Source organism: Antrostomus carolinensis, unplaced genomic scaffold, assembly GCF_000700745.2.
Source record: "Antrostomus carolinensis isolate BGI_N321 unplaced genomic scaffold, ASM70074v2 scaffold11609, whole genome shotgun sequence".
In the NCBI taxonomy this organism is placed as follows: domain Eukaryota; kingdom Metazoa; phylum Chordata; class Aves; order Caprimulgiformes; family Caprimulgidae; genus Antrostomus; species Antrostomus carolinensis.
The window spans coordinates 31,832-56,495 of record NW_010336435.1 but is presented as its reverse complement, the minus strand read 5'-3'; the positions used below and the strand labels follow the sequence as shown (position 1 = coordinate 56,495).

Here is a 24,664-nt window from a genome sequence, read left to right as displayed (position 1 = left end):
CAGGGCTGGGGTGTGCCTGAGCTTGGGCATTTTCAACTCAGGGTCCACTTGCTGGAAGAAGCAGGTTCATGTTCAAAGCTGTGTTCAGCTGTAGTGTTAAATGCTGGCTAGAAATGCACTTTGCACTTTTAGTGCTGGTGCTGTGTGTGGAAATTCCTTTGAGTCCCGCAATTGGAACAGAAAAGCAGGGTGTGTGATAGAATTTATGAGTTGCAACACACCAAGCCTCTTCCTTGAAGAGGAGTTTCATCCAGAACAGAGGGTTCGCTGCAGCTGCTTGGCAGAGTTGGCCTTTGGGACTGAAAGTGCTGGTTTTTGTTAAGGCAAACCCAGCTCTGTGCAGTCCCTGCGCCCTTCCTGCAGGGATGGGAGTGGGTGGGATGCATTCCCATGCAAGCTGCCTCGCTGCTGAGGGGTGCAGTTGGCTGAGCAGCTGCAGTAACTTCTCTCTCTGACTTTGTACCCTGTGTGTCTCTTAGTTACACGGAGTAACAAAAATGGGCTGAGAAGAGATGACTTCTGTTGGTTTTTGTGTGCTTATTGCATGAATTTAATGGTAGCAAGGGTGTAACTTTCACTCACATGCCTGTCTGGACAGTCTTGTTTATTGTGGATCTTCTGTGTAGCAGCTGGGGAAGAGAAATTTTAAGACAGGAAAATGTGAGTGTAAAGAAATACTATTGGGTAGTGGAAATAACACTTGGAAGTTCATAATAATGCTCTTGTGGAGAACTGGATTTCAAGTGAATGTCCTTTTAATTTAAGGCTGCTAATAACACTGGGAGCTGGCATTTGCCACTGTGTGGAATGTGATTTAGCCCTACTCTTGCTGGCTCTGACGGGGGAAGCATCTCTGAGTATTAACTGTAAGTAAAAATGAAATGCTTCTGTTGTCAGGCTGAGGAGGGGATTGTGTGAGTAAAGCCTGATTGAAAGGGGGACCTGCATGGGCTTGTCTTCACTCTTCTGCTGAAATCCTTTTCCTGATCAAAATAGGAATCTCACCGGAAAAAGAGAGGGTCAGAGAAAGCTTTTAAAGCTCAGTGGTTTAAAGCTGGGAGATGTGGGACCTGCTGTGCTCCCTGATATCAAGGAGATTGCCATGGTGCTGTAGAAACCTTGGGGTCAGCTGTGGAGCTGTTGTGCTGCCCAGACTGGTGAAGTGCTGGGCAGCTCAGCTCAAGCTGAAAAAGGTAAAAGCAAAACTGTGGTTGTATGCAGTTGGGGAAATTAACCAAAAAGATAAGATTGGCTGACCTGTAGAGCTGTTTGGGACTTTTTTCCCCCTTCCTCTCTCTTCTGTCCCTCCTCTGGAGTGGTCCCTTTCTCTCTACAGAGCGGTAGAGGGTCTCCAAACTGCAGCATGGTATTTTTAGGACTGTGCTTCTGAGATCTGATCACGCTGTGCACAGCTCGCTCTGTCACATGATGGCACAGGGAGCCCTGGAATGAGCCACTGCCAAGGGCTGCTTGGTGTTTCCTCAGCACAGCCGTACGTTCTGAGAGTCAGATGAACAACCAGAGGTAAATCTGTTGTGTGCAGAGCAGGGGAAGCCTTGCTGCTGTGTACTGAACTTGAGAAAGGAGGAGGAAGTGCTTCTTAGCTTGAGAGCTTCAATGCTCAACTCGGGGTCAAAAACTGGGAGCTGCTTCAAAAATAAACCTTGGGGTGGGAGCCAGGAGCTTGCTGTCTGTCTGAGCCACATTAGGCTGTGTCCTGGTAGGTGAGCACCCCAGGAGAGAAGGGGCTCAGCCATGGTCCTCCATTCTCAGTGCTCAAACCACTAGGCTATTGGATAGAAACTGCATTTACATTCTTTACTCTAGACTTTCCAGCAAGAAAAAGAGAGTGGTTTTGGGTTCACTCTCCAAAAAGTGGTTTTGGGTTCCTGCAAAAGTGAGTTCCTGCTAGTTCACCAGATGGTGATGGGACTTCAGTTCAGCTGCAGAGCTCAGTGTTGCCTGGGCAGATGGAAAGCAGCTACCAGCCCAGTCCCTTTCTAAGAAACACACTCAGTCATTTGCTTGGGATGGCACAGGGAGCCTGGAGCAGGACAGGCTAGCAGCCTGCAGAAAGAAGACTTCTTGTTGGTGTTCCCTGTGGTGACCACTGGCTTGTGGAGCCCAGCATTAGGCAGTGGCAGCTTGATTTCACATGCTGTGCTTGTCTGTCCTGTGCTTCCCCGTGAGACTGGCTGTTGTGTAATGGGGTGTTAATCCTGGAAGGACTGGCAGATAGAAGGGGAGAAAGGGTGGGGGAATGAGGTCACTAAAGACCTGTCTCTGTGAATTAGGCAGTGACAGCTGAAAACCACCCAGGGGCTATTTTAAAAACAAGCATATCTTGCAAGTAGGCTGGTTTAGAATGTTAGTTAGCTGTGGGGAGCTCTTAATAAGCAAGAATGGCACTTATCATGAAATAATCTATATCCCACCCAAATTAGCCAGACTACTTAATCTTTTTTGTCCCTGAGCTATCTTTGTATAATTGACAAGTTGTTCTGCGCTTGAATTTAGAGAACTGTTTTGTGGGGAGAAACAAGTCTATTTGTCTTGTCTTGGGAGGCGTCTGTCAAGTGAGGCACCTTGTGACTTTTTTTTTTTTGGGAGATAAATAACAAGAGAATAGCCCTTAAGTAAAACAGTTCATTTAAGTGTAATTTTGTTTTATTGAAGCTGGATAAGACAATCATTAAGGGATTCCATGGCCAAGTTCCGGAAGGGTGAGCCTTGGCCTGACTGAAGATGTGGGAATTTTCCAGCAGCATCGGGATTTGATTCAAAGTTGTTACAGTTCTGATGTATGCAAAATTTATTGCTTGATTTTTTTTGCCCTGAGAAAGGTTGGAGAATGATCTGGTATTTGAAGATTTGTCTGGTCGAAATATCAAGAATAAAGTAGTTCTTTGTCCTGTTGCTTTGCCATGTAAGATTCTGCTGGTCAAAATCAGGTGGTACTTAGGCTTATGGGTAGATTACTCTGAGTGTGGTTAGGAGGCTTTGACTGGGTGCAAGAACAGCAACAAGGCAGAAGAGCACTCCTGAGTACTTTCCTCCTTCCCATGAGCGATTCTCATCCTTGAAGGACCATCAAATTTATTTTGGGGCTGGGGGGAGAGGAGGGAGAAAGAGAGCGCGAGGGTGTTAATACCATCCCCAGACTACTTTGACCACAGTAGCTTTCACTCACAAGAACAAAGACCGTGATAAATTTTACATTTCCCAGTGTTCCTTATTACTGTCCTGTATTTCTCCTGTTGTGCTTTACTTGCTTGCCTGGAAAGGCTTGTGACTGTCTTGGTTTAATTTTCTGCAAATTTGTGGAAGCTCATCCAATTTGTGGTGCAAGTGGCTCAAGGAGTACGAACCAAGATCACTGCAACAGGACGCATCGAGTAGGCTGCTAGGGCAGTGTGATACCATGCTCCATTGCATGTGTGGTGTTTAATTCTTATGATCTGACATCAGGACAACCTGCATTTGTCTTTGCTGTAGATAACTCAAGGAAGAGGAGACACATCTCCAACCCGTGACGGGCAGGAAGAGGAGAGGAATTGACACACAGAAGTGTTCCAAACAGAGTAAGTTCAGATACTCTCTCCACTCCATCTCTTGAAATAGAGGTAGCATCCTTCATCTCCTCAGACTTCAAACTATCCTGATTTATTTCTGCATATGACTTCTGATTTGTAGAATGTTTTTAAGCAATTTATTCGACCTCTGTGGCCACGACTGTAAGCTTGCCAGGTTAGATAGTCACAATTCTGGAAACTAAGGACTGAGAGCAAGTTGTTTGGGGTTTTTTTGTTGTTATTGTTGTGAGCTTTTTAAAAAAATTCTCCTACATTATTTGCAAATATTTGCTGCTTCTGAGAATTCGTTTCCCTGAAATACAACATAAATTTCAAAGACCATACTACAGCCAAAGTATTGTCACTTAAATTAAGATGGAGAACTAGAAATCTGGTTTTGGTTTTCTTTAGGCATAAGAGTTGGAGTAGATAATTAGAGCTTTAGTGTCCAGAAGAAGAATGTAGGACAAAAAGATGGTCCAGCCCTTCACACATGGTGCAGACTGAGAGCCAAGCTCCACTGTTACCTTTCCCATCAATTAGACAAAGCAAAATGCTGGGTTTGTGCCAGGTCTGGACTCTAATGTCTTTCCTGGTAAGAGTTCTGTTCAGCCAAAAATACCATCCTAATATATAAAATATTCTTGGTTCTTACGGTTTTCTAGTCTAGTACTTAACCTAATTTTGTAATTTGAGTTTTTAAACAGAAATCAGTAATTAATCTTGTTTAGATCAAGATATATGCTCTGTTGTTAGAAACCAATGAGTGGTATCATCTATGGACTTTAAAGAACCTTCATCATTTGCAAAAACCAATATTCATCTTTCCTAGACAGAAAGATATGTCTTCATCAGTGCAACTCTTCAGAGATCAGAAGTACCATGAGCTGAAAGGGCAGAGTATCCAGCAGAGACGGCTCTTTGAAGATCCTGAGTTTCCAGCCTCAGATGAGTCCCTCTTCTATCAGTCAGCACCACCAAGGAAAGTTGAATGGAAGCGCCCAAAGGTAATCCATGCTCTCCTTGTGGGGTGCTGTTTGTATTTCTCCACTCCTACTGTCTTCTGTGTGCTAAAACACAGTTCTATGAGAATATTCTCCCTCCCTTTTTTCCATTAATTTCCTGTCACTGTGTGATTCAGGCAGTAGCCCCTCTGTGTCACACTGCTGTCCAAAATGAAGTCATGCCTTTACTGTAAAAAGACAAAAAGGAAGCGCTCTGTGCGGCATAATTGTGCTTTTTACTGTTGATGGCTCTCTAATAACAAACAGCAGTCTGAGGTGACTCCAGCTGTAGTTATGTTTAAATCAGCCCTTTATTTAATTAAGAATACCAGTAATAGATTGGTCAATACAGGAAAATTCTGTGAATAAATGTGTGTACTGTGTCACTCTGTGGATACGTACCTGTCTCAGCTGCTGTGTTGACAGAAACGTTTCAGCAAGGTGTTGAGATTCTGAATTGAAGTTTCTCGTTGATACCTGTCACATCTGGGGGCCTGGTGTGTATGCACAGTAACTGCAATGTAAAACTGAGCTTTAGCTAGCCAATCTAGTGCCTTAGTGCCTCCCCCAAGTTTGCTTCCCCCCCCAAATTAGATATAACCCTTCCAAAAGAACACTACAGAAAATTTGATTTTATTAACTGAGTAGATAGCATCTTCCTGCCTGGAATACTGGAAACATCTCAGATAATAATGCAGGATTATTGTTCATCATTATAGTTCTCTGCATATTTTCAGAGTAACTTGTACCTTATTAAAATGTATGGATGGGGAAAGGAAATCTCACAGTAGCAAGGGGAAGTTTCTCCAATCTCAGATAGCTGGCTAGTTCATTTATATGCTGTCCTGGTTTTGCTAGGATAGAGTTAATTTTCTTCTCAGTAGTTAGAATAGCTGTGTTTTGGTTTCAGAGTAAGACTTGTTATGAGAAGAACATTGATAAAAGTACTAATGTCATTAGTTGCTGCTGGAGCTCAAGGCCATCATGTTTGGCTGGTTCACAGCTGCATTAGGACTGGGAGAATTTATTTTCAAAGCAAATGGATTAATTTCTGTTCCAGGGAACTAACTTACGCTTCCAGAATCATTTGGTTTGCTCTCTACCTAGTGCCAAAAAAAAAAAAGGAAAGTATGTGTGTATAGTTGGCTGCCAGGTTACGTCTGTATTAACTATACTGGAACCACAAAGCCCAGCTATATACCAGTCTTAAGAGCTTTGGATGATTTCTGCAGTATAAGGCAGGACATTCACAACCTACTCCCAGGGAATACTCAGCTATAGAGATGTGTGGCTGATGCAGAGGAGAGAAGGTGAGTTCCCAAGAGGTGTCCAAGCAAACCTTTGCTCTGTAGTGAACTTGATACCCTCTTCCTCGGCTGTAGGTTACAGAACGGTTCTGGTGAAATCTTAGCAGCAAGTTTTACCCAGAGGGAATGGAGAGGTTTCCTTTATTGACTGATAATTGTCTCTGGTCTCTACATGGTTATGCTGAAGTTAATGTGGATTTTGCTTTTGACTTCTATAAAACTTCAATTACACACCACTGATTTCATCTTCAAAATGAACAACTATTGTCTGTACACAACCAATAATGCTTGTCTATTTGCCACTTTTACTAGCATCTTAACAGGAAAACAAATATTTATTAACTTCTGATTGTCACTAATGTGCTAGACCTTTCAAATTGTTAATATTACTTATTTGTGGTGTCTGTTAGTTGGTTTGCTCTGAGGTTTTATGCTTCATATACCTCGTGTTTATAAAGTAGTTCATGGCCATAAGCAAATAATTCAGAAGAACACGAAATCATTCCCAACTTTTACAATGTGGCTTTCCATCAGAGTGTCATCTGTTCTCATACTCTGACAAGTGTAAAGAAGAGGACGGTGGCAGTCTCTAGCCAGATGCACACAGTGTTTTCACCCTTCAGTGTGATGAATTTGTCCTCTATTTCACCCATATCCACTTTTGGGATTAGGGTTAATCTTCTGAAAGCACAAACTTGGGTGTCTTTTCTTAGAAAACATGATGCCAATGACAGTGTGATCTACTTCGTATGCAGCTGGTATTGTTCCCTGTCCTCTGTGACAGGGGATAACAGATGAGGCTGACCAAGGCTGTATTGATACCAGGGATTGCCCCGACCCAGGTGCAGAACCTTGCACTTGGCCTTGTTGAACCTCATGAGGTTCATATATGCCCGCTTCTTGAGCTTGTCCAGGTCCCTCTGGATGGCACCTGGTCCCTCAGGCGTGTCAGCCGCACCACTCAGCTTGTTGTTGTCTGCAAACTTGCTGAGGGTGCACTTGCAAGTGCACCAATGTCTGTGTCATTGGTGAAAATATTAAACAGACACCACTTGTCACCGATCTCCATCGATGTGAGGTTCAGTTCACAAGTATGCTCATGCTTTGTTCATTTACCGTAAGTGGTTGGTGGTGGCCAGACAGAACAAACGCTTAGGAAGACTGTCTGGTATCTCTGCAGTCAAAAGGGGTTTATTCTGCCCTAATGGAAAAGGGAGTGTAAGTGAGAGAGAGAAAAGAGGGAGGGATAAAGGGTTCCTTCCACTTTGTTTTTGTCCTTGGATCTGCACCTGCAATGTTAAGTATGTTCTGTTTGCTCGTTCCAGTCAAACTCACAGCAATAGGTCATTAACAATCTGACATTAATTACTTGTTTTGTACTTTTAAAGTCTTTTTGGGAAAGAGAACAAAGACAGGGTAGTGTAACTTCTGTGGCACCCCAGTATTAAGAAGCAGGAGAACACAAAAGGCACTGTGTAATTACCGTGCAGTCTCCCTAGGGTGGCGTGGCTTTCTGAGGAGAAATGTCGTTACAGAAAGATCATCCAACAAGTAAGAGCGATGCCCACCGCTTACGTGCGGTACCGGCTCCTGGTTTCTCGGGGCGCAGTCAGTGTAGTGTGGGGTGCAGTTGCCAGGCAGGTTCTGATCGTGCCCAGGAGCTTAGGTGCATGTTTGCTAATAATGCTGTATTTCAGTGCTGGGTAGTAAATGAACTCAAAAGGTCTGACCCCACCTGGGATATCTGATAGAACTGGCTGAAACATGGAATTGGCAAGCTGTAGGGCTCTGAAATTCCATGTTTAGTTCTAAGTAGGAAAGAGAAAAGTCTGAATGTGCCAGAAGATTTGCCTAAACCTTATTTTACTTTGTTTCTCTGTCACCTTCCTTTGTGATGCTCTCCACACCAGTGAAGGGCTATGAAAAGTAAAAATAGTGTAAAAATGCCAAATTGTTTTTCACTTCTGGGAAAAAAATTTGGAAATGTTGGACTTGATTTCATAGAGAAAAATAATTTTTCTCAGAGTGACATTTTCTGACAGAATGGTTGACAGATGACAGTGGTGTCAGACAGCGGGCTGTGATTTCCCTGGTAGTCAGTGTCCTGCCTGTCGTGGCCTGCTGTAGCCCCAGGGGAGGGGAGGACCTGTCCTGGACAGCCCTTTGATTGCTCAGCCCGAGGCAATTTATGGGCATTTTGGGGAGGACTCTCCTTGCCCAAAGGTTGGGTGCTCCTGATGGATGTCTGATGTGGGGCAGTCACCACCAGCTGCCACTACAGGCAGGGGAGAGGAATTGATGTGTTTAGGGTGTGATTCAACTGACACTGGAGATTCGGGGTATGGTTCATATCAGCCTGCAGCCAACAAGTGCCCAATCTCTGCTGACCAGAAGTTCAGAGGGTGAATTCAGGTGTTGATTCCAACAACATGAATCCTTTACTGGTGTTTCAGGGCATTGAGCTCTGCTAATGTCTCAGTTCCTCTGTCCACCTGTAAAATAGTTACTAAGCTGAGCCTGACCATTTCAAAGGTGCAGCATCTCCCAGAGCCCTGCAGCCTGCAGGAAGCCTCCTTGCTGTAACATGTCTTTATAAGGTACATTTTATTCCCTCCTTTGTCCTGATGCCACACAGGGAGGTGCTCCCAATGCTTCTATGCTGTTCCAGGCTGCCACTGAGCGAGAGTGGGGTCAGCATGTCCCCACCTTCCTATTGCAGCACCTGCACTTGACCCCCTTGCATCACAAAGGAATCAAGGTACGTCCTTCCCTCTCCTGTTTGCTCCACACCATCACAGAGGGACAGTGTCTCTGCCTATTGTGGTGGAAATCATGCAGTGGCTGATCAGAAGTGGCTTCAGACAGAAGGGCTTCCTCTGTGAGCAAGGATTTATTTTGTCACAGACATTTTGAAGAAGTGCTTTTAGAACCTAATGCAGAGCTGAGGGACTTAGAACTGGCCCCCCACCGTTTAGATAAAAGCAATAATGTAAGATACAAAACATTTGAAACTTCCTGTGGGGAAAACCTGCTAGTTTGTTAGAAAAAGAGGAAGAAAGAATCCCCCCATTGGCAGACATTATTTTCTGCCTGTTGATATTAGCATCAAAGCCCATCCTGCTCTTTTCCTGTGATTTCCCTGGAGTTTCCATCCCCTCTGCCAGGCTTGAGTGGGGCTGGGGGCAGCTGTGTCCTGCCAAGATGCAGGAGAAGCCGCTCACCCCCTGCTATCTCTGCTGGCCCTGGGATGTCCTCGGCCACCTGTCCTGGCTAACCCCTTACTGAGGGCAAACACTGCCTCTGGGTGGTGGTCCTGGCCAGCATTGGCTTTGAGCAGCAGGCAGCTCTAGTGAAAATACCTGGAATGATAGTCTCTCTGCTGAAAGGATATTTTGTCTGTCCTATTTTTAACTAAACCTCAGGTTTGTCTCCATTTTTTTCAACTGGGCACTGGCCTTGCAAAAAGTATTAAATCCCAAGGACACCTTTGTCAGCATTAAACAAATAGCAGTGATCTCCCAACCAGGGCAAGTGTCTGTGTGGGGAAAGCGTGGATAAGCTTGCTTCAGAGATAAGTGATGTTCTTTAGTTATTCATAAAGGAAAAGAATGGTCTGATCCTCCAGAATGAGTCTTATCATGTGCTTTCCTGGTTTCCCTGCTCGACCCTCTGTTTTGTAAGCCCTGTTTTTGCTTTCGTCTGCATCTGCCTTTTATGAAAGGACTATGATTGTATCCTTATGTTCTGGAAAGACCATGCAGGTTCTCAGTGAGACAGCAGAGAAAGACACTGTGTGACAGTATTGCTGATCCGCTCTTGTGTCCCACGCCGCAGGAGGGACTGCTGCTGTGTTTGATTAAACCCCTGTTAGCTCACTGGTGCCAAAGGTCAGATATCTGACTGGAAGTGCAGAATTGCATATTCGTGGCCCACTGCCTGCCTTGTGTTCCCAGAAACACTGCATGCCACGGGCCTGATTCTCCACTCTTCTTACCCATTTCCCGGCGCTTTCAGGGGTGGTTATCACCATGTAAGTGAAAAGGATCAGGAAATAAGGCACTGTGTTCTGGAATGGTACGGCAATGGGAATAAACAGAAAAGGTGTCTCCCCAGTTCCTGAACTGGGGAGTATGGGATGAGCGGGTTGGTGACATATCCAGAGGGACTGAGATGCCAGAGAACTCGGGGGCTACAGCTTCTGTGCCTGCATGTGTTTCTTGAAGGTGCACCAGCTTTTGTTTGTGTCTAACTGGTGGAAAATGATCAGCTGTCTCAGGAGCTAAAACATCTTCGAAGGGGGCCTACAAGAAAGCTGGGGAGGGACTTTTTATAAGGGCAGTTAATGACAGAACAAGGGGAAATGGCTTTAAGCTGGAAGAGGGCAGGTTTAGATTAGATATTAGGAAGAAATTCTTCACTGAGAGGCTGGTCAGGCACTGGAACAAGTTGCCCAGAGAAGCGGTGGCTGCTCCTCCATGGAAGTGTTCAAGGCCAGGCTGGATGAGGCTTTGAGCAACCTGGTCTAGTGGAAGGTGTCCCTGCTGATGGCAGGGGGGTTGGAACTGGGGGATCTTTAAGGTCCCTTCCAACCCAGATCATTCTGTGATTCTATGATTTACAAGTGCTGATTTGAACCTTGAAAACCTCCCCTGCCTTTATCGCTGTCTTAGAAGATGTTGCTGTCCTTTGGAAGGCAGAGGAGGCTTGGGGCATGCCTGCCTGAGCACTTAGCCTGGGTTAGCTTTACCTATTTTGCATTAATGTCCTTTATTCCACAGATGGTCTCAGTGGCATGATTTGTGATCACAGTAAGCAGTCCTCCAGAATGATTAGTATCCTAATCCTCTTAAATTTTGTGGAATGAATGTCATAAAAGACTTGGCTGTCAGGTGTAAGCACACCTGGGTGAAATGCCCCTCAGAGACAATTCCTGCCTTCATCATGTGATTCCCCTGTCTCTTCTGTATCTGCATTGCTGCAATCTAACCCTATTTTCCAGTTTGACTGTGAAGAAGACCAAAGACATCTGTGTATGTTTGGGACTACGTGTCAGAGTCCAGTAGTGCGTGTGGGAGAGACGCTGGAGAGGGAGGTGTCCTGGCACTGCGTCTGGATTCGAGCAGTTGCCCGATAGCGCACTGCGAGAACAGTCTTGGGGCATGGAGTGGAGTGACAGCTGATTGCATCCTGGGATACCTGCCAGGATGGGGCCTGGGGGTAATCCACAGCTGGAGAAGAGGGGAGATTAAAAGGGATTACCGTAAATTGGCATGACAAAGTGATGTGACCTCTTAGCAGTACAGTGTAGTTACACTGCGCCTTCTGTGTGACAAACTGATTTGACTGTAACAGCCCCTGTGAATAATGACACTTCTCTGGTTTGCCAGGTTCCAACCCCGCGGCCCCAGCTCCCTTCTGGAGTGTAACTCTTGATTTAATGATTGCTTTTTCAGATCTGAAGATCTGAATGTGCTTTTTTATATTTTTTTTTTTCCCCCTTCAGTCTCTTCTCTCCAGTTAAAAATACAGTGCAACACCAGTGCTCTTGCTTAATCAGAATAGAGGTCCCTCCACAGCTCCCCTCCTCGCCTGCAGCTCTGGTTATTGTTCTTCTCAGAAGATGGGACTTACCCTGCAAAGGCTGCTGATGTCCTGGAAGAGCCCAAGTTTTGTTTTTTGTTTCCCTGTCTGTGCCCACAACTGTCCACATTTCTCTGTTGTTGGTGGTTATTGACTCTTGTTGAAGTAGAACACGAGCTGCAAAGCCCTTTGTGCTGTGACATTTGTGTTTGTAGTTGAAATACTGGCACAGGTGGAATGTGCCTGAATCTGAGAGGTGAGGAAGTGTATTTCCAAGTGTGGTGGTGAGCCTCTGCTGAGCTTTGAGGAAGCTCACGAATCCCTTTGAGCCTCAAACATATGGAGGCATTGATGGGAATACAAAGGTGGTTTCAGGTTGTAGGTTGTGTGAGACACGCACAGTGTCTTGCAGCTTGCTTATTTGTTGTGCTTCTCTGGAACATGTTTGTAGGAGAAAAGGACTGTGAAAAACTCAACCTTGCACTGACATGGGATAAATCTTATCTGGCTTCTTTTTCCTTTTGCATCTGTCAACATCCTAGGTCATGTGGAGGAGGATGTCCTCTACAGACAGACTAAGTGAGTCTGAGGTACCAACTGTAACCTTCAGCGGGGGACTGGCAGACATTGCACTCCATTACTGGTGCTCTTTGGGGCTCTTAGAGGATTGTAAGACTTCCTAGATTACATTATTTCTCATTTTAACAGGCACTTTTGTATGCAGTAATTAGCTGTGACTCTACGAGTGCAGTAGCAGGGAGGCTATTTGCCATTGTTATCCGTAGTTTTACTTGCCATTAAAAGCAGATTTAGCTTGTGATCTTGAGCTCCAACTTGTTCTCAGCTATGGAAAAGATTAAGGCAGATGTTTCTTTGCTAAACATACATGTGTATATATAAAGGGAAGGGTTGGAGTGCACCTTGATTTTTATAGAAGAGCATAAGCTCTAAGAAGATACTCCAAAGAGGTATATAAGGTCACAGGCAAAGCAGACTCTGACCTCAGTTTAAGCATTTAATCTTAAAGGAATAGGAAATAAATTAAGAGCTAAACTCTGGGAAGCAGCCTGCCCTGGAAGATAATTGGAGAGGTTGATGGGAAGGTTCCTGTACACATTAATGATGTTTTCCATATCAAAATTGTAGAGGTGAAGAGAAGATGGTGTAGTCCTGTAGATATTATGCAACTTCCTGTTAGTATGGAGGGGGTGGGTGAGGGCACAACAGCAGCTAGGTGGGAAACCACCAGAAGAAAATTATTTTTAAATGATGGTAAATGATCTTTTCTTTCCTCATTGGCTATGTACAGGATGAACAGTGTACCCCATAACCTCCTGCAAATGAAGCCTTACAGCATCCTTGGTGCTTGATTGTACTGAGCTTGGCTGCAGCCATCTGCCACTCTCATGCAGAGGAGAAGTAGCTGCTTGCCAAGGGCTTCTGGGGAGGAAGGTGTTAAATCCATCCCAGCTGTGGGAGCTCAGATGTTGGCACAGCTCCCAAAGATGCATGTGGCAACACAAAAGCATGCTCTTCACACCCGTTGCCCTAGCAACTGCACATTCAAATGGCAGGGATTGGCAGTCGGATCCTGCGGAAGATGATGAGGTTACAATTAAGTCGAATTGTCTTCAGGTTGTTAGATTTAATTTTGAGCTAGGGGTAAGGGGTGGGATGATGGGTGAACATCAGTGATATTAACAGTGAACTGCCACCCATTTGAGATCCTGGTGTAGGCAGGACCCCATCATACTGCGTGTTTCTTTAAGGGTAAAATTAGTTCTGGCACTTGGCTTCTGAACCTTGTTTTTTTGTTGGAGAGACTAAAAAATCTGCCTCAAGAGCTTTATTTGTTTTGTGAGGGTACATTTAGTGGAGTTAAGTCTTCTGTAATCACTCTCGGCTATCGCTGTTCTGGCATCCTGTGACCCACAGACTGGAACAGCAGGGTTTAAAAAGGCCTCACGGAATTGGGCTGCTAGGCGGAGGTGTCCAAAAGTGGAGGGCAAAGTCTTTCAAATCCAGGTCAAAACAAGTCTTATCCTTACTGTGTGGCTGTAGTTCTGGATCAGCTGGACTCAGAATCTGCTTTCTTGTTGTCTTATTTAGTGAAATCAGTTGATTTGTATCGTTTTCACCAGCAGTTGGAGATGTAATGTTGTTATGGTCAAGGCGGGTGGTTGCCACCTGGTTTTGCCCTGGAGTGCTGAGACAGAGGTTGTCAGCTATGATTTGGTGCCTGAGAGGTATGTGTGAATCCACTGAAATTCAAAACATTCTAAAGCACTTAGCAGCACCCTGGCATATCTTCAGTATAGAGTCTAATGTTTCCCATGCTTTTAAAGCTCAGCAACACTTAATCAGAGGCGAGAACACTTAACCAATCGTGGCTTAAAGTGCTTCTTGCAATTGGTTTTATTCTCTTTCAGTTACAAGGTCCTGATCTTGTCTCTAGTTGTACTTCAGAACTGGTTTTCAAGACAACTGAATGTTCATGACAAGTCTAGGCAGTAAAACCCTCTATTCATGGGACTTAAGTGATGTGAATGACCAGATACATGTGGGATGTTAAAAATGTAGGAGAAATAGCATCAGGAAGTACTGTCTCGGATGTTTTTTCTGCTCCTGGAAAAAGCATAATAAACCACCTGCCTTTATTTTGAAGAGGTTATTGAAATCTGAATGTTATAGAAATATTAAGGATGATTGAGGGTGGATCAAGCTTTTGGCATTTGGTTTAGATGTTAATCATTTAATCTGCTGATTTGTACCTGAAGAGAGTTTCAGTTTATGGATATGAGAAGAATATTTGTATGGTAAAGTCCAGGTACTTTGGCACACAGGACAGACTGGGTGGAATGCTGTGAAGGGCACGTTGGTGTGATTCTGTGTGTGCTCTCTGCCTTATGTGAGCACATCATGTTTAGGTTGGTTGGCTGGGAGATTGAATACATGCCGTTGTGACGGTGGGCTCTGTTCTGAGAGGGATTGTAAAGGGACCTGTTGCCATTTTTCAAGGAATTAAAAATGTGAGCACAAGCAGGCAAGCAACTCTTCATTCCACCATAGCTCAGTGCTTTAAAATGTTGCATGGGATCTTACGGACCAGATCTTCCTTTTGTTGCTTCAAATTGAGCATTCATGGGAATTGTCTTGATGCCTGGAATACTGGTTATAATGGGGTGGGATTATCTGGGATTTATGGCCAGGAGTAATGTGGATGACAGAAACTTTACTGATGGAAATAATAGAAAAAAAACCTGCTCTGATTGTGTCTCTCTTGTTCCAGTGACAATAGAGTTTTATCAAATTATGCTAACTAGCTCTAACTTCAAAATGAGGCTTAATGAGGTATTGGGACAAGTTGATGACTTTAAAAAATATGTTCTCTTGGCAGCTTCAAATTTACCGCCATTGTTAGAGAGCATAAAGAAAATTAATGAGAAACAAACTGGTCTTGATACAATTTTATTTAATATTTAGTGTACTTTTAAAGAAGCTTTTTAAATAAAATACCTCAAGGCTAGTATAATTATGTTGTAGAATAACATAGACTTTCTTGCATGAGTGAATAAAAAGTGAGTTATTACTTTATAATTAACTTTCCTGTTCTCATATTGTCAATGATAACAGTGATAATGACCTAAATACAATTATAAACCTAAATAACTGTGTTAATAACTTAAATACGTGTATTATTGTACTGATTCACAGAGATCAAAAAAAGTAGGTGTAATCCATCGAAACTGGAGTAGTCCTTCTAACAACCAGGAACATAAGCTCTCATATAGAGCATCATAAGAGAACAACGTTGTCATTATTACTGCTACACTAATATGATCCTGTAATAATTTTAAAATTAATAATAATTATCCTAACTGTTCCAAGTAATTGGTCTTTTTGAGGAGCAAAAACTTTTTGAAGAGAGAGGAAAAAAAGGAGGGAATGGTTTTTTTTTTGTGGGGGAGGGATTTTTTTTAATGTTACAACTTGCAATTTTTTCTTGGAGGCAAGGAAATATTTTCCAGCTATAAAGGGACTTCCCTCTGCTGATCTTCTAAGGTACTTGGAATGGCATGTTCTAATGGTGTCCAGCCAAGTAATTCCCTAAAAACATTGTGGGCTTTGTTTTGTTTCTTTCTTTCTCCCATTATAATTTTCTCCTAAAGTTTTGAGATTATTTTTTTTTTCCAAAGGACATGTTCTGAAAAGAAAATGACTTTTCCTTTTGTGAGGGAATGCACCTTCACGTGTTCCTCCCCTCCCTGTCTACTCTGTATCGCTGCTCTTCTGTCTTCCTCCTCATATGACATTTCTTTGCTCGTATTATTTGCAGAAATAAAGGAAGCAGAGGGGTCAAATCATCCAAACTGCTGCTGTTTGTGGTGTTGTAGCTGATGATCTAGATGCTCCAAGGAGAGTCATGCTGGACTTTTCCAGCCATTTTCTTCTAGTCTCTCTGCTTTGCTTCAGGACCTGTTTTTAGGACTCAATCAGCATAATTGCCTTGCACAATAAATAGGTCTGATGTGGTGAGGGTACCAGAGCATGCATGTGTGTGTGTTTGTCTTTCCAGCTCTTTTTATGGGGATGTGCTTTCAGATTGAGGGAAAGGGGTGCCTCCCTGAGGAGGAAGGAGCTAGAAGGCCCAGATGAGTGTCATCCTGAGGCAGAAGAGTGCCCAGACTGGGTGTTTGTGACTTGCATCAAGATGCTGTTGGTTCTGTATCTGGGATGTGCTGTGTCCTGCTGCCTGAGGAACTGGGTAGATGGAGCTGGTAGCCAGAGTGAGTTAAAAGCAGAAGGAAAGACCAGAACCAGTGTGATACCCTTCAGCAGCACCCTGGCAGATGAAGGTAGTGAGCTACATGCAGCAGTTTCATACAGTCCATTGCCCTTACCTGGCCGAGAAATGGCAAAGGTGGGTTTTTTGGAGGGCTGTGCTTGTGTGTTTCACAGCTGGGAAGAGGTTTGGTTTTTTTTTCCTAGCTGGCTAGAAAAGGAAGAAACAAACAGGAGCATTTGTGTTACATTAGCCATGTAAGATGTGGTTGACAGCTCACAAGATAGCCCTCCTAAAGCACCTGAGGGCATGTTACGTTGATCACAGTAAAAGGGGAGTAGCCTGGAAGGGAGACTGTCCTGAGCCGAAGTGCCCAGGCCGTAGCCACTCTGCTAGTTCATGTTCAACATGACACGTCCTTTCACCGTGGCTGTGACAAGCTCTGCTGCAAGTCCTGCCTCATCTCCCAGCAGGCGCTCTAGTTGGAATTCATTGTCAGAGGTTTAGGTTGGAAAATGTGTGTTGACTTTGTCTGCAGATTTGGCCTGTTACTATTCTGAAGTAACCTCCTTCACCAACACATCAAAGTAATAGTTAACAGCCTTGTCTCTGGAAGTTTGCTGTGCATTGGACCCTGCAAGAATTCTGTTAACAGCAAATATGTTGTGTTTGATTGCATGTTTGAATTTTAAAGGTGAAGCAATATAAACTTCATATACAACTATAAATTTCACCAATATAAACTCCCAGCACCCTGAAATTTTGGCTCATTTGCAGTAGCGTTTCCACCTGTGACAACACTAACCCAATTTCTAATATAAATATGGAGCCCATGTGAAGGGTTGTGGGTGCCAGAGTCACTATGCACTAAGAAGTTTTGTGTCTGATCCCAAAGACTGTTAATTACTGCAAGTGCTTCACACACCCAGGTCCCCACCCAGAGCAGGCAGGCATGGATGGATGTCCATGGATGTACATACAGGGACATCTGATGGTGACTTGGGGAGCAGAATGGTGCAGTGGGAAGAAGGATGAAGCAGTGCTTTGGACTCACATTGTCACACCAGGCAGATCTGTGGCATTTTGAAGGCAGATAGAGACCCAGAATCTGTGCTGTAAAATTTGAGTTGTATTAGCTTTGTAAGGGTGATTTAAAACATTTTCTTCTCATTGAGTTGAGTCAGTATTTGCATGTGCTAAGAGTAGTGATGGGAAAATACTAACATTCCAGATGGGCAGTACAGCCATCTGCTTTTCTAGAAGATGAGTCCAAGAAGCATGGAGAAGTTATGGGACAGAGCCATCATCTAATGCAAAGGGCAGTTGCAGATGTGTTGTTAAGCACTTTATTTCCCAATTGTTTTGTTCCTGTAGCGAGGAAGTGAGCAGAGCTGCATGCAGAGCTGTGTGCGGTGCCCTCAGGACTCCTCTCACATAGCCTAACAAACAAATAGGGATCTCTTAACTCCCTTAACCCATTCCGGCAGTTATTGCTGGCAGTGGCCAGGATTCACATCTCAGAGGGGTCTGTACAGCTGTGTGACCCTTGTCCATGTCCTATTTTCCTAGACCAGAATCTGCAGTTCACATCAAGGCTGAGGTGTACTGGGGAGTTTGGTGTGCTGTGGCTCAGCCGTGCTCTAAATCAGAAGCCCTGAAAACTTTATGGAATTTCATTCAAATGGGCTCCATTTCTGTGTTTGAGAAGGTTCATCAGAAATTGGAACAGGAACTCTTCATTTCACTTTGTGTTTCTCCTTACCTTTCTGCAGCAGACTGGTTACACTGGACTCTGGCAGCATGCTTAGCCCTGAACAGACCTTGATTTTGTTCCTGGGTGTTAAGCAATTTGAAAAATGAAAACATGAGAGAACCTAGTGCTCCAGAAATTGGGAGGGGAGGTCTTCACTTTATTTTGAGATGGGTGTTTAATTTAAGAAATGCTATTGGGACTGAGCAGATACTGTTTTATTCTCCTAAGGATGTTATTGTAGAAAGCATCCTGTTCTAAACAATAGGAATTTATTAATTTAGTTTAATTGATTCTCATTTCCCTCAGTGATATAAGGTGATGCACCTCAATAACATGGTTTTGGGAATAAAACTCTGGCTTCTTTCAAAGCCTTGGAATTTTCCATGTGGTCTGGATTATCACCTTGCCTTTTCCCCACTGGGCTGAGTATGGGATGCATCATGGAAATATTGTTTATCGTGTTTCCATCTTGGTTTCTGAGTAAACCATTCTTCCCAGAATATTTTGTCCTGAATGTTTTCATCTGGGGAGGTTATGACATGTTTCTTCTGAAATTGCCAAAATGTTCCCAGAATGGAGCTGTTGCTTACCCTTATTTTATTAATTCCATAATTTTATTTTTATTTTGCCTGGAGAATCTTAAGATGGAGCTTACCCAGAAGAAGAGATGAGCAAGGAACTATAAAACCTTCAGCTGTCAGCTGAAACACCCCCTGTCTAACCTCTCCATTAGTCTGGTGACTGAGTGGACCCTGTATGACATGAACTTGATGGCTCAATCATTTTTCTGGTGTCACGTCAGAAAATTCTTTGTTCTTAGTTGTGCCCTTCTGTGTTGGCTGTGTCATGACAGGAAGCAAAAACCACAGTGGCACCGTGCCAGCATCCCTGCCCTCCCTCCTGCAGAAGGGTTGCTGAAGAGCCTGGAGTTCAGTGGATGTCCCAATACACAGCTGCATCTTTCCTCCCCCTTGTCTCGCAGCTACCAGGGCAGTGTGAGGCACACGTTCCCCTGTTTTGAGGCAATATCCTTAGATGCACTCACCCTTCAATGAGTCTTGCATTTATTTAATATGATGATGGAGAGGCAGTGTTTTGAAAGTGGCGTCTTTCTTAAAAGTATTATTCACCCAAGTCTTACCGGAGTATAATTATGAGCAAACATTTGTAAATGACATGTATGCTTGCCAAGCAGACAGCTCTCCAGATGCCACTGTTTTGTTATCTTCTCTCTTGGCAGTTTTTCCAGTTTATATTTCCCTCCTTCAGATTGGATGAAGGCTTTCTTATGTTGTTGTGGTTTTTTTCCTCTAAAGAAAAAATACCAAATGACCTCAATGTCACTTCTAGAACATAAACAGTACAATTCCAAGATTCTGAATATTTCTTTAAAATTTAAAATGTCAGGTTTAATTTAGTTGGTTCAATTGTCATTAGATGTAAATTGGTTTCTCAGAGAGTCATCTTCTGTTTGTCCTGAGGCAATGTGATGATGGTAGGAATGACATGGTAAAATTTATTTTGAGCCTGTAAAACAAAAAGCCCAAGGATCAAATTATCAACTAGCGTAAGTCGTCTTACAGTAATTGTTAGTTCATTGATTTATTCTTCTTAAAGAACTAAATGTCTGGCTTCTCTGAAAGAAAAATTATAGCCAAAACATACCAGTTGCAAAGGAAATTAAGGTCCTCTCTGTCAACACTCTTCCCCAAGAGCAGAAAGCATCCACATCCAAAAAATGCTTTTTATGTTGAGCTTTATGGTTTTCTCATTTTATTTCTGTATTTAAAAGGGTATTTGGCATGAGTAAAGTCCTGGAATTTGAGGCTTTGTAAGCCATTGTATCTTAGATTTGCAAATCAATTTGTTTGAATTTCATGATGTTTCCCTGTGATTTAAATGCATGTTTCCTTCAAGATTAATTCTATTTTAAAATTAAATAAAGATATATGGGGTTTTGGCTAAAAAGAAGCTTTTAAAAGTTCTTTACAGGTGAAAGAACCTTTTAGAACTGCTGTCTTGCTTGTATGTGGCATTACTTGTGACTTAATCATAAAAGCTAAAATAGTTTGAATTTGCATCTTTTCAAGTTTGCAGGCAATAAAATGTTCTTTCTCAGGAAAATACCTTGTCTTTGTTAAGACCGAATGTTATATTGGAGTTTTCATGCACTGAACTTTGGGCAGTTTTCAGGTGTCAGAAGCCATCTTGACCTTCTCATGTGCATCAGGAAATGGAATCTCTGCTCTTGGAGATATTCAGAAGCCATCTGGGCATTGTCCTGGGCATCCTGCTCTAGATCACCCTACCTGAGCAGGGGGGCTGGACAAGGTGACTTCCAGAGGTCCCCTCCAACCTCAACCATTCTGTGGTCAGAGAGAGGAGAGTTGGGCCAGGGAGCATTTCAGTGCAGAGTCTCATGAGCGTGCAGTTAGTTACGGGCTATGGGATGCCGAGGTTGGGTTGGATAATGAATGTCCATTTGGTCCTCTTACTTTCATCACAGTTTTCTCATGCTGAGGCCAGTTGGTCTCGTGTGTACAGTCATCCAGGTGCACGTATTTGTATGATACATAGATGATATGCATGCATCTATACATACTCTTTAAGTTGGGAAGGCAGGCCCTACTTCTTATCTTCACTCCTCACCTGCAGAATACCTTTAGCCTCTTTAGAGGCCCACAAAATCCTCACAACTCCCATCTCTCTTTGCTTCACCAGAAATAATGAAATATACAGCTTTATGCAGCTGCTTATTTCGTTGGCTGCAACATTTTGGGTGCAAAACTGCCCTGGAAAAGAGCAGAACTGGCCTCATTAACTAAAGGCCTTCAGGGCTGGGCCTGTCTAATAGAGTATCTATGTTGTACAAAGCACGTAGAGATCTGATTTTTTGCCTGGAGACAGCACTTGCTAGTCTGATACAGTGAATAAACAATCAAAATAGTTTTTGTTTTCCCCAAGACTGTACCAAGCCTTCAGTTCTGTGATGGTGAGCAAAAAATTAAATCTCATTTAGCAATGACCCAGCTGTGGGCAGAGCTTTGGTCTGCAAGTTGAGAATTTTATTGCTGCTTCAGCTTTACCACAGGTACAAGCACTTGTGGGATTAATGAAGAACATGAATGCAGGGTTTTACTCTCCTTTGGTCAGTCAAATAACCATAGAGATAAGGGGTTCTATTTTGTCTGTTTTCCCTTTCCTTCAGAGAAGGAGCATTTAAGCCTTGGACATAGAATTTTCTTCCTTGAATGGAGATAGAAATGCAGTACTTCATCCTCTGGCTTCTCCCTGCTCTTTCACTCACTGGCTCTGCTCTCCACAGATGAAAGTTCTCAGAAGTGATAATTGTCTAAAAGCTGCTTTCACATTTGGGCATGTGATCTAACTGGTAAAACAGCTGATGTCTGGACTATAAGAGGAGTAATTCATATTTAATCCAAGTATTTCAAATGTAATCCAACCATGGCGTTTCTCATCCCTGGCCTTAATGGGCTTTCTCTGTTTGTAAAAGCATGACGAATCTCTTGTGAACAAAACCGGAGCAGCATCTGTCCATGGATAGATGTGGGTGGAGGGGCCTCGCACCTCTGCTTGTATAAAGCAACATCACCCGCTTGGACTAGCTAAAGTCATTTACAGCTGAGAATCTGCTCTGCATCTCTCTATTTGCACAGAGTGAAAACTATAGACACTAAGTGGGATGGCGTGCTTGGACAAGACAGGGATACCATGCTGAGTTACTTCTGTGTTAAAAAAATCTGCAAAAAAAAAAAAATCTCTGCTAGTAAACATAATAGCTGCACTGTAAATACTTGAATTGTAAGACAAGAAAAAAGCAACATTGGCAAATCTCAGTATTATTAGAAACAGTCCCTTCTCCTTTCCTTTTGAGCGTTAAGATATGTTTCCTTAGTTTTTCCACTGACTTTACTTTGACTGTTAGACCCTGATTGAATCAAATAATTAATGGGATTGATAGTGTGAGGGTGGGGTTAAAAGGTGACTCATGATTTTCTCTTGGCAGTGGTCTGTGGGTTGAGCACTAGCAGAGAGGTTACTGGATGAGCCAATGATTTCAGTGTCCCTAATGAGGTCTAGAGCTCCAGCTGGCTGAGATGATTTTCCTGGTAAAAAAATTAAGTCCGTCAGGAGAGGAGCAGTGCTGGAACTGGAGTGGTTCTCCAGCACTTAGAGGTGGAGCACTGTGCTCTAAGACTAGCTGGAATTTGATGTCTAGTCAAGTTCATATTAAAGTTATCCACACCTCTCCAACTTCTCTTCCTGGGAGACAAGCAGACTGTTTCTCACAATAGAAGACCTTGGGAGGTTTCTGTCTTCTCAGATGATGGGAGGCTTGAAGTTCTCACAGCAATTCCTAAAATGGTCATAGAGAATCTCCATCTTTGAAGGAAATTTTGTGGTGCTTTGAATAGATTGTAATAAAAACTGGAGGTCTGGATCCCTTCTGTTTTACCTGCAAATCAAACAGCTTGTGCTCTCTGAAAAAGTGTTATGAGGCTGGCCACTACGAGTGTTCCTATGGCTGGTAGTCGTCATTGCAAAAAATAAGTGATGCCTGGTCAGACTGTCAAACAGGCATCACGTATTTTGAGTTCTCCTTCTTCACTGTTTGTTTTGTTCCTTAGCAGCATTTTCTATATTACTCCCTTTGCCTGCAACTGGCAACGTTGGTGACCTTTCTGACCACTCTGATGGTGTTTATCTTCACTTTGTAGCACTTTGCTGCCCTGATGTTTGCTGGCACCCAGACAGCATTAGGCACTGGTGTCACTCTGCTGGCTGCAGCTCACACCCTGTCTGGGCAGTGAACAGAAGGAGTGAGCTATACCAGAAGGCTCAAGGAATAGCCTGATCTGGGCTTTTTTCTAGAGCTTGGAGCTGAGTGACTTGATAGAATTCTGATGGTGTGAAAGCACTATGGTTCTCTGCAAGGTATTAGGCATATCTCTGTGTTACTAAAAGATAAATGCTCTCTGTTTTATATAATCTTAGGCTGATCTTTGCCAGAAAGGATGTCCAGGCTAGAATTTAAGAGTCTGATCCATGTCCTGTTGGAACTGAGAGACTCCATTGACTCTGACATATGTAGGCTCAGAAAAGTTGGGTTGTGCTGGCTAGTAAAAAATTTCTATTTAAAAAAGAAAAAAAAAATCAAAATCTGAAATTTTATATATATTTTAAGTAATCTAATAGTTTAAGAAGCTTGTGTCTTATGATCAAGATGTTGTATATAAGTTTATGGTTCCTCTTTTTATGTTTTGAAGCAAACATCCAGTCCAGAATGGTGTGGCATATGTCACTATTCCAGAAGTGTATCTGGGAGGTTAAATTGGCTACTCCATGTCCTGTTATCCCAGGAATTAATATTTTTTTTCTTTAAGCAAATAAGTGGGGGAGAACACCTCAATGTGCTCTCTGAAAAAGATGAGGAGACTGGGAGAAGTGAATAAAGTATTTTTATCGTTGAGAAAGTGGCTGAGATAAATGCCACAATTAGTAGATGCTGGAATCTAGGCTGAAACCAAACCCTGCTGGAAAAGGGATGGGGAAAAGAGGAACTTGTTGATAAAGAGGTTTATGCTCTTTGATGTTGTGGTTTAGACTTAGGCTTTTTAGCCTTTAAAGTCTGTGTATTGCCATTGGACAAGAAAGAAATATCTCCTTTCAAGTAAAACAAATCACCTCCAACTTAATCTGAATTCTCAGTTCAGACAATATTGCTTCGATGACCTGACTTTGCTTTTGCCACACAATGCCCAGTGTAATAACAAAAAGCATCCATGATGTAATAACAAAAAAAAAAGGGTGACTTTGTTGAAATCTACTTAATACCCTTTTTAAACAGCTTAATAACATATTCCCTTCCTCATAAAAGGCAGTGATGAAGGATTCAATCTGCATCAGTTACCAGCCCCTTGAGACGCAGCATAAGGTCAGACTGGACAAGCCTAGAAAGGTCGTGGCCACTGAGCTAAAATGATGCTTATTATCAGGCAAAGAAAGCAGCTGCCTCCCCAGCCAGAGATGAGCAGTCAGGCATACAGACCTGGGAATTGTTTATTCCGCACTGGTCCAGAAAATTTCAGTGTTGTGAAAAATTGTGTGTGTTTTCCAACCTCCTTTTCTTATTGTTTTTATTTCCCATCTTAGGAAACTAGTTCAAGAATTTGATTGAAAAACATGTTTTGAGGAAGCAGTAAAAAAACAGTTGAATGGTGGGTGGCCTTTTAGTCTGATGAACTGTGAGTGGACTTGTAGCCCATGTCTGACCTCAGCCCCGTTAGCGTGTGCCTGGAGGCGATGTCGGGGAGTTGCTCTAAACTGGCTGTCTTCAAACTTGGCCATCCCTCCGTTACCAGCATTTAACACAGAGACGTTTCCACTGCTTTGGTAGGTTGCTCTTTGCAGAAATAGCGTTAGGCTGGCTTATACCACCTGTTTCTCAAAAGAACTGTACATTCAGTTTTTCTTGAAAATGCCTTCAATTTCTTTCCTTTCCACTGGAGGAAAAAGGCCACTTGGTCTGAGATCCCTGGACTGCTGGCAGCCCATTTCGAGCAGTTACAACTTGCTAAGTAGCACTCCCAAAGGAACAGTTACAGCCCAGATGCAGACTGACTGCATAGCTCATGTGCAATGAG

The 24,664-nt window shown here is 43.1% G+C and overlaps 1 protein-coding gene across 2 annotated transcripts in view; it reads left to right on the top strand.

The window, feature by feature from the left end:
• The first annotated feature begins 4,411 nt into the window (after window positions 1-4,411).
• LOC104530307 (calpain-5) overlaps window positions 4,412-24,664 on the top strand; it is a 48,305-nt gene continuing 28,052 nt past the window's right edge. The window contains exon 1 of one of the 2 annotated variants that reach the window (XM_010174850.2): window positions 4,412-4,579. In XM_010174850.2, the coding sequence (XP_010173152.1) occupies window positions 4,415-4,579 (165 nt within the window). In that variant the 5' untranslated portion in view covers window positions 4,412-4,414. The remainder of the gene's footprint in view (window positions 4,580-24,664) is intronic. The other variant, XM_029086700.1, reaches the window with a different exon arrangement.